Source organism: Leptopilina heterotoma, unplaced genomic scaffold (assembly GCF_015476425.1).
Source record: "Leptopilina heterotoma isolate Lh14 unplaced genomic scaffold, ASM1547642v1 Lhet_199, whole genome shotgun sequence".
In the NCBI taxonomy this organism is placed as follows: Eukaryota; Metazoa; Arthropoda; class Insecta; order Hymenoptera; family Figitidae; genus Leptopilina; species Leptopilina heterotoma.
In genome coordinates this window covers 1,126,581-1,145,776 of record NW_025110915.1, presented here as the reverse complement: position 1 = coordinate 1,145,776, position 19,196 = coordinate 1,126,581, and the positions used below count along the sequence as shown (strand labels likewise).

The following is a 19,196-nucleotide window of genomic DNA, read 5'->3' as shown; positions in this document are numbered from 1 at the left end:
TGTTTCAGAAAGAAAATATTTTTTAATGTTTTTTTAAAAAATGCGTTTATTTTTGCATAATAATGAAAAAACCAATAAATAATTCATTTTATTTAAAAGGCATTTTTATTTCCCATAATTAAAAATAAATTAAAAAGGAAATTTTTATTGTTCTTTTAATTTCAATTTTACCAAAAAAAAAGAAATATGTAAATGAAAAAAACGAATTTCTATTTTATTTAAAAGCCCTTTATATTTTGTATGGTAAAAAGTAAATTAAAAAAGACAATTATTATTTGTTTTCTACATAATTTCAATTCTGTCAAGAAAAATAAAAAAAAATCTATTTTATTAAAAACTTCTTTTCATTTTACATAATTAAAAGTATAAATTAAAAGAAGACAATTTCTTTCTTTTAAACAATTTCAATTTTATCAAGAAAAATAATTTAGTGTTTAGTCACAATTTATACATATATACGTATATGCATTTCATCTGATAGAAGTGCCTTGAGCTTATTTTCTGAAGAGGGGGATTTAAAAAATCTCAGAGTATATTTCAATTAACAAAAAAGAGAACTGTCAGATCTTTGAAAAATTTTTCCCTTCTGGCGACTCTGTTACGGACGTTGCGTCCACATAACTTTGAAATCGTTATGCGCTGTACTGAAAAACAGAAAAAGAGAAAAGAAATAAAATTGAACACAGCAAAAAAAGAAAAAAAAAAACAAAAAAGAAGAAGAAGAGAAGGAGAAAAAAAATAAAAAGAAACAAAAAAAAACAAGAAATAAAGCTTCAGAAAGTTAGAGTTGCGTACACAGCTTTGAAATTGATGGGAATTAACAGTTAAACTCGAGGCACGCTACTGAATTAATCGTATACACAAATGCGCTTCAAGTATTCAAGAGAAGTGTCATGAAGGGTTTTGTTTAAAAGTTGAGTCTCGATGCATTCGACTGCACTTGAAGTTCTCGCATAGGTATTTTGTTGCGAGAGGATAGGAGAAAAATTAGTTTCATTAAATTCACTCTCCCGGACGCATGTACACATACATATATATATTTGGGGAAAATATTCAACGTGTGTAAATTTATAGAATATTGAAGTAAATAATATCACGTGCGGGCCACCAGACTTCGATATTCCTCGTTAATGTTGACCGTGTCCATGACAGCAGAAATAATAACCACAATCGTAATCTAGTTGCGAATTTTCCACCGATTCTCTCTCTCTCTCTCTCTCTCTCTCTCCCTCTCTTGTTTTTATGCACTCTCCTGCGAATTCTCATTTCATTGCGACCTAATTACTTGTATACGTTAATTATCACTGGCGTATTAAAAAAAAAGAGGAGACAAAAAAAGAGTACTTTATTTTTCCCCTCTTTTTTTTAACAGTTTAATTTGATCAATTGTTCCCCGTGAAGGATTTGGATTTAAATACAATCTGTACAGTGTTATTACAAATTGTTCAATTTTCAGCTTTTGTCCATTTTGTGTTAATCGCATTTGTTTTTCCATTCAATTTCTAAATGAATAATAACTGGAATTTAGTGTTTAAATTATACGGGATTTTTTTCCTTTTATTCTTTTTTGTGTTATTAAAAAGTAATTGTCTTTGGTATTTTATTTTAGCGATTGATTGTTATTTTTAGCATTTGAGTGATGATTGATGAAATTATTTTTTTGACGTCAAAAGAGAAAATGTTTTTTTAGAATGTTGGAATGAGGGAATAATAGATATCTTTACAATAAAGGAAGGAGGGTATTTTTTAATTTTTTTAGACGATTTTTAACCAAAAAAGATATTTTTTGTTTAAAAAATATAATTTTGGTTAAAAAATATATTTTTGGTTTGACAAGTATGTGTTTGGTTTACAACAGATTTTTTCGGTTCAAAACAAATTTTTTTTGTATCAAAAAGATATTTTTTGGCTTAAAAAATATGTGTTTGGTGAAAAAACTATGTTTTTGGATAAAAAAATATAGCTTTGGTCAAAAAAATTTGTTTTTAGTTTAAAAGATATGTGTTTGTTTCAAAAAAGATTTTTTTAGTTCGAAAGAAATTTTTTTGTATCAAAAATAATATTTTTTGTATCATAAATGATATTTTTTGGTTCAAAAAATCTAGGTTGTGTTAAAAAAGTATGTTTTTGGTTCAAAAATGATATTTTTAGTTCAAAAATTATGATTTTGTAACAAAAAATATATTTTTGGTGTAAAACAAATGTGTGTGGTTCAAAAATATATTTACTAAATTTAAACAATGAAAATAATTATCATGTTTGGTATCAAAAATTTCTTTTTGTCTCAAAATATTTATTTTCATCAAATACTTAAATTTTTATATTATAAATTTTATTTATTAAATGATCAAATTAAATTTATTTTGATAATTGAAAAAATATTTTTTCCCTCAACTTTAAAAATTTAAATTATAATTTTTATTCTGTAAACATTTATTTAACATTAAAAGTATATTTATTTTTTCATTATTACAGTATTTATTTGTTTGCTTATGTAATACTGTTAAGAGATTTTGCATTTGAAAACAAGTAAAGTGTATAAATTTTATTTTCAATAAAAATACGCATTCAAATACGCATATAAACAATTTATTTTAAATGATATCGTTTTAATTTTGTTCAATGTCTCCCTCGATTTATTTACTCATCTCCACAAAATCATGAAAAAAAATATATATTTTTTCCTGAACTAATATTTTGCAGTAAATAAAATTCATGTGTACAAATTTCGACATAAAAATTTTCGTGAAATTCACTCGTTAAAATGAACGTTGAATGAAAAGAAAAAAATGTCCATAACAATTCAAATTATTAATTGAATTTAGAAATCAAAAACAATTTAAATAATGTTTAAACTTTAAACAATTAAAACGTTAGTAGACTATTGAAAAAATACTTGAATATTTACTGTTATAACTAAATAAATTAATATTAAGTGAAATGATTAATTTAATTAATATTAAGTTATGTAATTCATTTAAGTGTAACAATTTTGATAATGAATATTTACTACAACTAAATAAGTTTATATTAAGTTTATTAGTTAAAGTGTCAGCTAATAATTTTCCGAATCTATTTTCCCTAATGAAAATTGTAATCAATTGAATTAATTATTAACTTAATCAATTAAATTGGTAGTTAATATTTACTTCAATAATTGATATAGTATTAATTAATAAATAATGCTCTAACAATACTGATACTAATCATATAAATAATATTAATAATTCTGACTGTAATAACTATGTAAACTTATATTAACTTTAATAGTTATATTAATTTATATATTTACTGTTTTTATTTATTAATAATTAGTTGCCACTCAAATTTAATTTAGATTTAATAAAAGGTCATTTTTCTTTTTTGTAAGCCCGTATAATTGTTACGTAAATAAATATATTATTAATATATTTTTAATTACTGTATAGTAATTATTAATTAATATTTACTGCAATAATAAATTAAATGAGATGTTGAATTTGAAAAATATAAATTATTATAATTAATATTTACTTTGATAACTAAATAAATTAATATTAAGTGAAGTAACTAAATTAATTAAAATTAATTTCTTTGTTTAGTTGTTATTGTTTAAATTCGTTAATTCGATAAATTTGTTAATACAGTAATTATTGATTAAATTAATTATTACTGTAAATATAACGTAAATTTTAAATATTTGTAAATTTTTTACAAATTTACAAATACTTTCGCCATTAAATGATAATTTAATTAATAATTCTGACTTTTGCAGAATAAATCAAATTACAGTTATTACAAGTTGATTGTTACAGAAAATATTAATTAATTTAATCAATAATAACAATAAAATAGTAACAAGAAAACAACTACTATTAAAGCTATTGCAATTTACATAGAAAAGAATTTTTGTATTCAAATAATCAATTTAAATAAAAAAATATTTGATTGAAGTAAATATTTATTTGATAATAGACAAGAAATCGGTTATTTGAATCAAATAAATATTTATTTATGTCTAGTTTTATTTTAGTAAGTATTATAATTAATTTAATTACGAAAGTAGATACAAGAAAAAAATACATTAATATAAAGAATATTTTCAAAGTAAAAAATAAGAAGAAAAAGAGAATACGGAATGATATTGAAAAAAGCAGCCTTTGACTTGACAGTAATCGAGAACTGTTGAATTTTCCAAATTAAATAATAAAATATGTATCGCCTTGTTTACACGAAAATAATTAAATTGAAATGAAACACAGAGTAGTCATTGAGAGCGGAAAAGGGGGAAGTTTGTCATTAAATTTCGATTCGCTTTTATCTCCTGAATAATTTTACTGGCGGATTATTATACAAAATCGCTTGCCAATTGGAGGTTCGTTAATTATATTTATTATTATAATACTCACACACATACACACACAGACACAAATACACGAAATAAAAGCAGAATAAAATGAAATAAAATTGTAAAAATTAAAATAAATAAAATATGTCTCTTTTTTTGTGTAGAAAAGAGTTAGAAAGACAACGTCGAATATATTATATGAACGTGACTTGATCAGGAGGAATTAAGCTCGTTCAATGCTCGTCCTCGTGAGGGCGACGAGCGGCGACTGTTGCCTCGCGTCTTAACTCGTGCAATTCCGCGAACGATCGGGAACGCCGGCGCCTCTGGGCGTCGCGACGGCGGGCGTCCTGGGCTGCCAGGCAGGCAGGGAGGCTGGCAGCAGGCTGGCAAGCAGGCAAACGCGACCCTTTACATTTCACCCCGCATTCAGACGAGTCCCGACTCTACGCTCGGACGGACGTGACGTAACGTGTAGCGTTAGCGTAGAGAGAAATCAAAAAAGAATCCGAGTGACATACATCGCGAATAATTTCCCATCAACAATAAAACAAAAAAATAAACTCGGTCTCGACACAGTTTCTCATCAAATCTCCTTGTTTTTTATATTCATTTTTCTCCCCCTCAGTGTTTACCGAAAAAAAAAATTTTTCTTCCGTTTTGTCAAAATAAATTCAAAAAAAAAAAAAAAAATTTTTCTTCACCAATAAAAAAGAAAACACAAAAAGAAAATCGCAATGAAGATACGAAAATTTCATCAAAATTTAAAGGATAGAAAATTTTGAAGATTACATGTGCTTTTTGGTGGTGTTCGTCAAGGAAATAGACACCGCGTGACAAAGTTTTGCCCGGCGACTACTTTCTTTTTTACACCCCTTCTTTTCTTTTCCGTTTCCGTGTTTTATTATATTACGTGCAAGTGTGAATTTCACCAGTGTTGAATTTTCTTTTTTTAATATCGAAATTTTTCCCCCGCGGAAAAAAATTGTGTATCCCACGAAAAATCAGTATTTGACAAAAAATATGCCTACTCTTAAATTCAACTAATTATTTCCCCCCTTTAAAAACCCCTACCCCAATTTTTCCCACTCTATTTTTCTTCTTCTTAAAAAAAAAAAAAAAGAAAATTGATCTCGTAGTGACATTCCCGCAAAAAGGAAATCAGTTTCTCAGCGAAAATTTTTTTCTTTTTCCTTTCTCTGCTCTTTTTTTGTGATTGAATTGCGAGAAAGGATCCGCCAAAGTTCAAATAGGAAAGTTAATAGAAGAGGAAATATTGGTGAAGATAAACGAACTGGAAAATAGGAAATATATGGGGGAAAGAAGAAGTTTCGTGAGAAAAAAAACGAAAAATATCGTAAAGATAATAGAGGAAATTTTTTTTGGTGATTTAGAAGAAGAGAGAGAGAGAAGGAATAAAAGTGAATAACAAGAAGAGAGGATAGATAATAAAGGATAAAAATAAGAGGAAAGAATAGAAAATAAAAAGAAAGGATAAAACGACGAAAATAAGAGAAGATAAAAAATAAAAAGGAAGACGAAAAATTGGAAAAAGTAGAAGAAATAGAAAAAATTGGTAAAATAGTGAATAGGAGAAATAAAAGTGAAAGAATAGAAGGAATAAAAGAAATAAAAGTGAATAGGAAATAATAAAATCCAGAGGAAAAAAAATCCCGTTTTGTTAAAAAAAAGGAAAAAAAGAGGAGAAAATAGTGAAAAAAGTTTTTCGATAACAAGTGAAGTCTCCGACAACCTTGACATTCTGGAAAAGAATTAAGAGAGTGCAGTATAATTGTGCTTTTGGAGTAACAGAGAGTAAGAGAGAGAGAGAAAAAAACAAAGAGAGAAACTGAAAAATCGAAAAGGAAAAAATAGAAAAGAGAGGAAAAAGAGAGAGAGAAAAATAGAAAAACAAAAAAATAGAGAAAGAGAAAAATAGGAAAAAAGAAATTAAGAGTGAATTAATTTATTTCCAAAACGATAACGTTCCTGAGACAAACAGACACGTGACGTTTGGACTGTTTTTCACGATCAGTTTTATTTTTTTGGAGTGATATAAAGAAATAAAGTGAACATTTGTTTATCGCCCTCAAGTGGGGCGAATTAAAATTGTGAAAAAATGCTGACGATGTCAACTTTAATGATGCCAACGACGATGACGACGATGACCAATTCGGGACCGATACCGGCACACGCCGTACCGCAGAAGTTAGAACCACCTAAATTGGCCACGGCAGCAACGATCACACACACAACCACGGCTGCCAACAAATCAGGTGTGCCCCCTTTTACGCTCAACTACGATTTATCGCTTTGCACGGCTATCCTTAAATACAAAATTCTATAGAAGGTGGAGAATCCTCTAGCAATGTTTTTACATTTTTTTTTTCGTTCTTTGGTCCACTAAATTCTCTCTCGCTCTTTCTTTTAACCTTCGATTATTTTTTTTTTTATTTGTGTCATTTTAAGCATGCACTGAGAGAGGATTTTTTTTTTTTTGGTGACTCGATTAGGAAAAATTGTCATTTGTGCCCTATTTGATAAATGTGAAAGAAAAATGTATTGTTTAAAATGATTTTTTAGACCGAAAGTAAAAGAGTGTTAAATGTTACATGATATGTTGAAATTGAAAAACTAAAATCTAGAATTAAAAAATGAAATTGAAAAATGAAACTAGAAGTAAGATTGAAAAGTGAAATTAAAAGTAAATGTGAAATAAAATTAATAATCATGTTTAGAAAAAATTTAAATTTTGTAGATAGAAATAAAAGTCGAGTAGTAAAAGTTAATATGTGTCAGACAGAAGGATTTTTCGAATAAACAGTGGAAATAGTTTGACTGCAAGTAGTACAAGTCAGTATGAGTCAGACGGAGAAAGTTTTTTTTTTAAAACAGTGATAATTGTTTCTAAATAGTTTTCAAACAAGTAGTACAAGTCTATATGTGTCAGGCGTAAAAATTTTCAGTAAACAGTGACATTAGTTTTGAAACAGTTTAAAAACAAGTAGTACAGGTCAATATTTTTCAAGCATAGAAATTTTTATAAATTAATGACAATAGTTTGTAGGTAGTTTAAAAACAAATTTTAAAAGCAAATACTGAAATCATTGGAAAAGAAAATTATTTGAATTAAATAAAAATTACTCAATCTAAGTAAATATTTATTTGATAATGGAAAAGTAATCAGTTATTTAAATCAAAATAAATCTTTCCCAGTGTAGAGATTTTGAAAAAAAGTGACAATAATATCTTAAGTATTTTGAGAAAAAGTAGTGCAAGTCCGTATGTGTCAGACGAACTTATTGTTATATAGTGAAAATAATCTCCAGCTAGTTTAAAAACAAGTAGTATATGTCAGTGTATGCCAGACAAAGATTTACTAAAAGCAGTGAAAATAGTTGTCAAGTAGTTTAAAAATCAGTAGTACAAATAAATATATTTCGGACATAAGAATTTTTAGAAAAAGTCACATTAAAATCCTAAAGTAGTTTGAAAACAAGTAGTATAGGTCAATGTACTTCAAACATAAGAATTCTTAAAATAAAGTGACAGTATTTCTTAAAAAAATTTACAGTCAGTAGTACAAGTCAATATTTTTCAGACGCAAGTATTTAAAAAAACAAATAACAATAGTTCTTAAATATTGTAAATAAGTTGTTCAAGTCCATATATTTCAGACGCAAAAATCTTTAGAATGAGAATAGTCCTTAAATAGTTTAAAATCAAGTAGTGCAAGTCAATTAACGTCAGACATGAAAAATTAAAAGAAAATTGTTTTCCCTTATTTTTAAAAACAAAAAAGAAACAAATGAGAAAAATAATGATAAAATATGTTTTAATTATAGAAGTAAATTGAGATTGGTGAAGTGGTACAGGTCAGACAAGAAATTTAGAAACTTTTTTTTAGAATTCTCCACCAAATTGTTAGGAAGAACAAATAATAGGTTATTATTAATTCTTTGATAAAATAATTCAATTGTAGGGTCGATTCAAATTTGCATATAATTAAGTAGTACAGGTCAGTCTATGTCGGTCCTAAGGGTTTTTAGCAAAAAATAAAAATAATTTCTTTCAATTACATGGAGAAAAAAAAATAATTAGGCGAATTACTAGAAAAGAAAATCAATTACAGAATTAAAAAAACGTGTGTAAAATTATGTAGTACAGGTCAGTGTGTGAGTCAGGCAAATGGATTTTTAGGAAGGGATAAAAATACTCATTTTGTTATATTAAGAAAAAAATGTACTCAAATATTTGTAAATATTTGTAAATATTTGTATAAAAATATTATATAAATAGAAATCTAAGTAAATAAGTAGTACTAGTCGATATATGTCAGGCAAGAAATTAAGACAGTCTCTTTTAGAAAATTTGAAACTATTATTTTAGTAAAATAAAAAGTTTGATAATAATTTTCTCGTTTATATTAAACTGAAATCAATAGAATAGCGATAATAATTTAATAATCGATTTTATGCTAAAATGAAATTAAAATTTGTATGCTCAAGTAATAGAGGTCATTTACATGTCAGACTGGAAAATATTTACAAGATTTTTAAAAAACTTCTTTTTATTATAATAAAAAAAAATAATCAAACGTTTAAACAATAATTTAATGAAATTGAATTTCAGGATTGAATCATATTTGCATAAAATTAAGTAGTATAGGTCAGGATATATCAGACGTATGGATTTTCAGGAAACATTTGCATTTTTATGGTGCGTAATTCTTTTAATTATTTATTAGGACTTTAAAAATATTTAATTAGTTAAATAGTTAAAAATTAAAATTCCTTTTTTTCCCCAAGATTTCGTTCGTCAGTTTCGTTGTTATAAATTTCAAAATCAAGAATAGTATTTTTTTATTTATGATGAGCAATAAATTAAAAAATATATTTTTTCTCTCTAAAAATAATGTAAAAAATAAAATTCGCAAAATAAATATGTTTTTCGAAAGCAACTGATTTCAGTCGAAGATAATTTCATAACTGTCAAATAGGCGTAAAAGTTAATGTGCGCTGCAAATTTATCTGGAAAACTTATCAGGAAGTAGATCATTACGCCTTTAGTCTAAAAAAGAGTCAAGTAGTATAGTTTAACGTGTGTCAGACAAATGATTAACACTTTAAGTATGACACTCTAACCTCATAATATAAAATTACTTTCTCCAACTATTATATTATTGCCACTCATAGAAAAATCCACTTCTTTTCTTTCTTCCAACAAAATTATATGTACGTTCGTGCAAAGACTAAATAGGCAAATTAATAAATTGATAAGTGTTTTTGTTTTAAGAAATTTATTATGTTGTTATAGTAAATAAAATAAATGAAATATTTTATGCAATTTATTTATATTATTTATTCTATATATATTTCATATAAATAAATATAAATAAAAATAGAAATTAGAAAAAATGATAAATGAATAAGAGATAAATGGAAAAAATAAAAAATTATTTAAAAATTAACAGATACAAAAAGAATCATTGAATAGCGAATAAAAAACATAATATTTAGAATTTTAAAAAATAGAGAAAATAAATAATTAAAAAAAAAATTGAAAAAAGGAAATAAAAATGAAAGAAATGAATTAAGTACTCGAAATTTGTCACACAGTCTAGCATCGTTTCTTATTCTCTGTGTTATAAAATTTTCAAATGGCATTTTTAAACTATCCACTTTCAGAATATTTCCTGCTTTAGTTTTCTTTTTTTCTTATCAAACTAAATAATTATTTTTCCCTCTTCTATATCATTCATCTTCTCCTCTATTATTTATGCAAATCTAATTTTTTTTCCTTTGAAAAAAATTGTCTTCCAGTTAACACTTTTTAAAAAAAGCAAACATAATCAAAACAGAATCAAAAAACCAAAAAAGCGTAAACAAAACAAAAAAAAGCATAAACAAAGCAAAAATAGTATAAACAAAATTAAAAAAAAAAACCAAACAATAAAAAATTCTAAAAGTAGCAAAAATACAGTGCCAAGTTTTAATACAAAAGTAATTAAACAAGAAATAAATTTTCCCACATAACTCTCTCTAGTCTCTATGTTTTAATTATACAAACAGAAGTAATTTAAAGAAATTTAAAGCTATACACACAATATTAATAATATGAATAAAAAAAACTGAGTCAAGGTATTTGATACAAATAAAGAAAAGTACAGTAATAGAAATTAAAAACTTTTTTAAAAAATAAAATAATATATAAAAGTTTGATATTATTTTCTTTAATTTATATGAATTCTTTATATAACCCACTGTATTTAAATAATTTTTTAAAAATTTCCAAACATTTTCTAATCCACACACTAATTATTATCGAAGAAACAGTGAAATTCTGCTCACAAGTTATAAATGAGCAAAGTGTAAATTGAAGAAGCCCAACAGACGTTGATTGATCCATTTCCATTTCCGAATGTGTACAACTGGCAATAGGGTTAGTCCTAAGACACTTGGCAGTCAGCACTTGGCTAACTATAGATGTTCTTTCCTACAAAAGGTGCTCTATATACAGTATATATGCCTATTTGTGAGACCGTAACAAAGGCGCAAGTCCAGGCACCGTGCCACTTTGCCATGTATATGTTCCTTTACCCGAAATTTGTATATGTATATATACACTTCTCTATACATATATATATATATATATATATATATATATATATATATATATAAGCATATATACATATAAAATAGTATATATACATATATATAGAGAGAGAAAGAGGGGGGGAGAGAAAATAGTGTATACATGTATAAAATAGTATATGTATAGCAGTAAATACTATACACACAACTATAGACATTGGTCTATGCATATATACATGGTACGTTTAATCTATATACCTAAGGGAGAAAGAGTAGGATGAGGAGGAGGAGGAGGTGGTGGAAATAGGGGGGAGGAGGAAATGGATGTATGGAATTTATCGAAGACCAGGGCAGCACGGTATTCGCCACTATGCCAGCCCGATCACTAGTGAGGATCAATCAGACTAATTGCATCGGATAAAAATGCCGGTTAAGCGTTGAAATCCGTTCCCATTTGCACGCGAGCTTGTTTTCCCACACCGAGAATGGAACCTTGACGATAGACATTCAGGAGTATATGCAAACACCTCATTAACGAAATCCCTTTTCTTTTTCTTCCCCCCCCCACATTTGTATTTTTAGACTCGAAACATTTTTGTATTATTTCTCGTCTTCCTTTCTTACTCTTTAATCTCTCTCACTCTCATTGTAAGAGAAAATAATTATTTTCCTGGTGAACATTTTTTTTTTTTTCTTTAAATTAGTGAAAATTAATAATTAATAAAAAATCATAAAAAATTTATTATTTTATTATTTATTTATTTATTTATCAAAGCACAGGGATATGTTTTTGTTTTAAAAAATAGCTATTTCTGGACAATATGAAAAAAAAAAAAATCTAGAATGGAAAATCTTTTTTCAGGAAAAATTGACATGACACTTTTATTTTGCGAAATGATAAGAAAAAAATGATATGAAACTTAAATCGTAAAAATAGCAACTGGGAGTAAGGGAAGGGTAGAGGTGGTGGCAGAAAAAAAGAAACGAAATGTAACATAAAACGTCCACCACAGATTCGTCTATCACTCAATCTTAGACATAAACTATAAAGTATAAAAAAATGTAATTGGTTTCATCCAGGAACGTCCTTCATTATTTTTACAGTCGACTTTTTTATCCCACAGTTTTCATTTTACTGTATTTCGTTTCTCTCGGATAAGATTCCTTCTCTTTTTTTTTCTTCTTCCTCTTTTGTGTGTGTGTGTGTGTGTGTGTGTGTTGGAATAAATTTTCTAGGTCACGGAATATATTTTCCATAGATAAATTTTTAATATCCCTCATCAGAATAGATTACAAATAATTTTTTTTATTTTCTATACTTTTAACTGGAAGAAACATTTTTTTAATAATAACAATAAAAATTTAAAAAGAAAAATTAAAATACATTTAAATCATAATATTTTATTATCGTTTCTTATATTTTATTATTATTGTTATTATATTATTATTATATTATTGTTAATATTATTATTACTTTTATTGTATATAAAAATATCACTATTTGTACTGTAACAATTTTCATTTAGAATACAATTTTAATTTTCGATCGTATTTAGTTGGTCTTAAAGTTATTAAGTGATTACATAAAATTAATTTTAATTCAGAAAGAAAAATTCACTCTCTAAATCTAACTTTATTAGAAATAACTGATTGTTAGTAAAATACTGACAATTTGCTCCAACAATTAGTAAAATATTAACTTGAGTAGTTTAACAAATAAGTAGTACAAGTCAATATTTTTTGAACTTGAGAATTTTAGTAAAACAGTAAGAATAAAACCATAATTAGTTTGAAAATTAGTAGTACAAGTCAATATGCGTCAGACATAAGGATTTTTGGAAAATAGTAACATTGGTTCTTAAATAGTTTAAAAATCAGTAGTACAAGTCAATATTTTTCAGTCATATATAAAAAAATGTCAAGTATAAAAATAGTGACAATAGTTCTTAAGTAGTATAGAAACAAGTAGTGCAAGTCAGAATTATTTATACTTGACAATTTTTAGAAAAAATGACAATAAAACCTAAAGTGGTTTAAAAACAAGTAGTAGAGGTCAGTGTACGTCAGGCGTAAGAATTTTAAAAATACAATGACATTAGTTATAAAAAATTTTAAAGTCAGTAGTACAAGTCAATATAATTCAGACATGATTAGTAAAATACAGTATCTGTATTTCTTAAAAAATTTTAAAATCAGTAGTTCAAGTCAATATTTTTCGGACGTAAGGACTTTTAGACAAAATTATCAGTATAGTTCTTAAAAAGTTAAAAAGCAGTAGTGCAGGTCAGGTTCCGATCTCTAGGATAACAGTAGTCCTTAAATAGTTTAAAACCAAGTAGTGTAAGTCAGTAAGCGTCAGACACAATAATTTAAATAGAACAAAAACTATTTTTTCTTCTGATTTATTTTTAAAGAAAAAAACACACCACAACAAAAATTTAAAAATATGTTTCAATTCTAAAATTAATTATTCTTTAGTAAACAATTAAACATTAAGTAGTACAGGTCTCTGCACGTCAGACAAGAAATAAAGAAACTTTTTTTTCAGACATCTCCACTGAATTGTGTAAAAGAACAAATAGTAGGTTATTATAAATACTTTTATAAAGTATTTCAATTGCAGGGTCAAATTAAATTTGCATATAATTAAGTAGTACAGGTCAGTATATGTCAGACCTAAGGGTTTTCAGCAATGAATAAAAATAATTTCTTTCCATTACGTGGTGGAATAAAAATAATTAGACAAATTACTGGTAAAGAAACTCAATTACATAATTGAAAAGAATTTGTGTAAAAATAAGTAGTACATGTCAGTATAGATCAGACAAACAGATTTTTAGGAATTGATAAAAATGCTCATTTTGCTATATTAAGAAGAAAATGTCCTCAAATATTTATAAAGAATTAAGAAAATAACATGAAATTACACTGTAAAATCGAATTGGAATAAAATTAAGTGGTACAGGTCGGTGTATGTCAGACAAGAAAAAGGTAATTCATTTTTAAAAAAATCCATCTGATTGTTTTAAAAAATCAACTAGTATAGGTCAGTTGAAGTCAGACGTGCATTATTTCTCAAAAACCAACGAAAATACACATTTTGTTTTTATGGAACAAAAGAATCAAAATTTTTTTAAAAATTAAGAAAAATGATGCAATTGAAATATAAATCGACTTTACTAATTACCAAAAAATTACTAATTATTAGTAGAAACTAATTAGTAGTAAAAAAAATAACTAATTTAAATTTAAAATGCGAATTTTCTCTTTTTAGTTTATTTAAAGTTAAGAAACAATAATATATATGCAGAAAAGTTGTAACTTCACTGATAAAAAAAATTCTAATTTTACGACGAAGGGATTTTATAAAGTTGTCTTTTTATATTATATATGAATACTAAAATGCATATAAAATATATGAGAAGATAAATCAATAAATCATAACTAGAAACTTGGCAAATAAATTATTATATAGAATTTGTGGAAACCTATGTTTTTCCTATGACCCTGACGTCAGAAATAACTCACTACCCTAGGTACAGTGCAAAAAAAAGAGGAAAAAGAAAAAAACGGGGTGTAAGGGGAAAAGGAGAGAGAAAGAGGGAGGAAGGGGAAACCGTTTATCTCAAGTTGGTTAGATAGATCTGAAGATCCTCATCATGCTCAAGTTCATTCGGGCGTGTGACGCTGATCCGGGGAGGGCTTTGGGAAAAATAACGTGACATCTTGAGGAAGGTGACAACGAAAAGGCAAGCTCTCTTTCTCTTCCCTCCGCCCCCCCCCCACCCGGTATCCTTTGGGAGAGAAATGAGAGGAGATAGGTTGGGGTGGGGGGGAATTTTTCCTTGAAACACAAAAATTGATTGATCGTTTTAACTTCCTGTTCTTCAACAAATAAAAGACTTGTCATACTGTATGTCGCAAAACTTTTCTGATAGAAATCGATCCAACACAATTTTTATCACAGAGGGAACAAATGTAATTATATAGATGGGTGGTAAAAGAGACACTTTTTTTCATATTAGTTTTGCGTTTCGATTTTTTTTTTATTATTATTAGAATTTTTAAATAAATTAGAAACTTTTTTATACCTTTTTGTTTTCAATGTTTGAAAATGTTACTGTTTAGTAATTCCTTTTTTTTCTTTTTTATTTACCTTTGAAGTATTTATATGTTTTTCATTTTGTTTTTATGTTTATTTATTTTTTCGTTTGGATTTTTTGTGTTTATACACTTTTTAGCTTTTTAGTTATTTATATTTACATTTCATTTTTTTTACGTTTTTTGTTTATATATTTGATTTTTTTATGTTTTTATATTCATCTATGTTTTATGTACTTTTGTTTATACTTATACATTTGATGATTTTGTTTTTATATTTTTTTTCTCTTTTTGATAGTTTTTTTAATTTTTATTCCACTAGTATTTTGAAATTTTTTTTTATCGTTTTATAGTTCTCTTTTTATATATTTTTTTTGTTTACTTACATTTTTTTAAATTATATACAAATAAATAAGTAAAAAGTGACAGAATAATTGAAAAATAAATAAATAATAAAAAAAAAATAAATAAATAATAAAAAAATAAATAGAAAATAGATAAATAATGAAGAAAGAAACAGAAAATTGTTAAACAATAAAAATGAAATGGAAAATAGTTAAGTAACAAAGAAATAAATAGATAAAGAATGAAAAAATAAATGCAAAATTGATAAAGAATAAAGAAATAAGTAAAGATAGATAAATAATAAATAATGAATGGATAAATTGTAGGAAATAAATAAAAAAAGTAAATAAATAAATACAGAATTGATAAATTGTAATAGAAAATAAAAATTAGATAAATAATAAAATAAAAACAAATATTTCTCTCAGCTTTCAGTCAACGTGTGGTTGATTATAGGTATAGAGAGATTATTTTTTGTTTCTACCATAAAAAGGAAAAAAATGATAGGTTAATAATTAATTGAGTATAATTGAGATGATGCGTGTTTAAACAGGGTGATGAATATTTTATTTGCAAAATGGAAGTTTCGTTTTCCTTTGTGAAGTGAATTGCCCATGCATTACGTTAATATCGATCGGGGTTTATTATAAATTTATAAATGGAAAGTCTGAGACGTTTGTCAATCACTCTATCAACCAGATTAGTTTCTATACCCTCAGGAAGCATGATTGTGTATATGATAAATTGTACTAGTTCGGTGTGTTTGCGTTGACAAGAAAATTGGGTTACTCTAGTTTTGACAGATTGTTAACAAGCGGCTGCTGCCGCTGTTGCTTTTGCCTTCACCGACGTTCAAGAAGAAAGGCGATAGTAATTGTTTTCATTGATGAATTAGTTTAAAGCTAAGCTTTCTATTTACTTAATTTTTCCTTTATAAGCCTCTTTGTTTTATGATTCGTCGATTTTTTGGTTATTGATTATTTACAATATTATCTAAATGATACTAAAATTACTTACAATTTTAGTTGCAATATTATATAAAATAATGATTACAGAATTACTTACAGTATTTTTGAAGAATTATTTTCAATATTCCATATACAATTACTCACAATTTTTCCTACAAAATTACTTACAACTTCTTCTTTTTAAAATTACTTACATTTCTTTTGTAATAATGTTTACAATATTTCTTATACAGTTACTTGAAATATTACTTACAATATTGACCACAGAATTACTTAGAAGTTAACACTTAGATTATTTTGTACAAGATGCAATTTTACTTTCATTATTTTTTGAAATAAATTTTTTCATTAAAATACTTTTTAATAATAATAATTTAGTTACTTTTTAACGAATTTACTTTGTAATATTACTTACAATATTTTTACAGAATTATTTACAAGTTTATTTACAATTTTTTTGATGAAGTTACTTACAAAAATACTGTTAGTTTTATTTACATTATTGCTTACATAATTTATTAAAGTCTTTCTACAATATATCAGATAAAGTAACTTACAATATTTTTTTTTTGAATTACTTACAATATTTCTTTCAATACTGCTTACAGAATTACTTACAAATATTCATAAAAGAATTCCTTAAATATTTCCTAAAATATTTCTGACAAGGTTTCTTACAATATTTCTTACAATATTGATTACAGAATTACTTACAATACTTCTTACAATGTTGCTTACACAATTACTTACGATATTTTTTTCAATATATTTTACAGAATTACTTACAATTTCTTTTAGAATTACAATACTTCATACAATGTATCTGACAAAGCTACTGACAATTTTTTCACATTACTACTTACAGAATTACTTTAATTTTTTATAATACTACTTACAGAATTACTTACATTCTTTTACTGTAATATTTACAATATTTCTTATATAATTACTTCCATTATTACTTACAGTATTATTTACAGTATTAGGTAAAACATTTGCTATTTACAATTTCTTACAATACTACTTACAGAATTACTTACATTATTTTACTATAATATTTACAATATTTCTTATATAATTACTTTTGTTATTACTTAAAATAATATTTACAGTATTAGGTGAAACATTGCGAGAAAAATTACTTACAATTTAATTCATAATACTTCTTACAAAAATACATTAAATACATTAAATTTACAGTATTGCTTACAGAATTACTTAAAATTTACAGTAATTAAAGGAATTACAGTATTTTTTATAAACTTACAGTATTTCTTACAGAATTACTTACAGTATTTTTTTATAAACTTACAGTATTTCTTACAGAATTACTTACAGTATTTTTTTTATAAACTTACAGTATTTCTTACAGAATTACTTACAGTATTTTTTATAGAATTACTTACAATATTTTTCATATAATTATTCAATTGCTTACCAATATTTCTAACGAAGCTACTTACTATATTATTTATAATACTGCTTACAGAATTACTTACAATATTTGTTAGAGAATTACTTACAATACTGCTTACTGAATTACTAACAGTTTTTTTTAAAGAATTACTTAAACATTTCTCAAATTATTTTTGACGAAGCAACTAGAAATATTTCTTACAATATGAAGTAATGTAATAGTGTATAATACAATTTTTCTGACAATACTACTTACAGAATTACTTACAATGTTACACTTTTTACAGACTTGTTTACATTATTATTTATAAAATTTAAAAATTTCTTACTTACAAAATTCCGTAAGGTAATTGTAGATATTTTTCTATGAATTTACATATTTTCCAAAATTAACATTTACATTCTTTTCGCCACTATTATCCAGTACAAATAAATCAAATTTAAATAACAAAATAATATTTGAATCCTACAATTTCTTTTTTCCTTTTTTTTTACTTTTATCCAACGAATCTTGAAAGACTTTTAACACACACACATATATATATATGTACACTGTGAAAGCGGGTTGGAAATACAAAGAAACATTTGTGAATTTCCGAAAAGGACGAGAATGTTGAATTTGGTCAAAGTTGACATAAGAAGTTTACCTCCCAGTCGTAGTGGGTTATTCTACTCAAACTTTTTTTTTCATGTAACTCTCTCTCTCACTCTCTCTCTCTTTCTCTGTTCCTTTAAAGCTTTGTTGACGAAGCAGAGAGACGTCTTATCTTATTTTGAAAAACGAGAATCGAGCTGATAAAGTGAAAGTATCGTTATTCCTGAAAGAAATATCAATTCAAGTAATCCGAATGGAATTTTTCTTTTGAAAAAGGGTAAAAATTTTTTTTTAAACGTATGTTAGAGGAGTGGGGGAAGATGGGTACATTGGAAGTTAATGTAGATAGTGGTTGTCGAATGGGTGTGTGTATATATATACGAATGTCTAGAATGAAAGCGAGAGGGTGAAAGGTCGATGGATAGGATGAGCGTGAGAAGATGGATGGCTTTGGCTTCGAATTCCTGACGAGGTTACCGAAGTTTGGTCCACAGATTCAATTTTAGTTGGTGCGCCAACCCGCGCCACTGCTAGTCACTCGCGCCACTCAACGCCACGTACGTTACCTTCATGAACGGCTGTCTACTTTCTTTTCCTCCCTCTCCTCTCTTCTTTCCTGTCTCTCTTTCTCTTTCTTTCTTTTCCTCTCTTTCTTTCTTTTTCTCTCTTTCTTTCCTTTTCTCTTTTTCTTTCTTTTCCTCTCTTTCTTTCTTTTTCTCTCTTTCTTTTTTTTTCTCTTTTTCTTTCTTTTCCTCTCTTTCTTTCTTTTTCTCTCTTTCTTTTTTTTTCTCTTTTTTTTCTTTTCCTCTCTTTCTTTCTTTTTCTCTCTTTCTTTATTTTTCTCTTTTTTT

General features: G+C 26.0%; 1 protein-coding gene across 1 annotated transcript in view; it reads left to right on the top strand.

Annotated features, from left to right (window-relative positions):
• The first annotated feature begins 6,267 nt into the window (after nucleotides 1–6,267).
• The window catches only part of LOC122501065 (nucleolysin TIAR-like), a 503,799-nt gene continuing 490,870 nt past the window's right edge, over nucleotides 6,268–19,196 (top strand). The window contains exon 1 of the mRNA XM_043610312.1: nucleotides 6,268–6,603. Within this exon, the coding sequence (XP_043466247.1) occupies nucleotides 6,447–6,603 (157 nt within the window). The 5' untranslated portion in view covers nucleotides 6,268–6,446. The remainder of the gene's footprint in view (nucleotides 6,604–19,196) is intronic.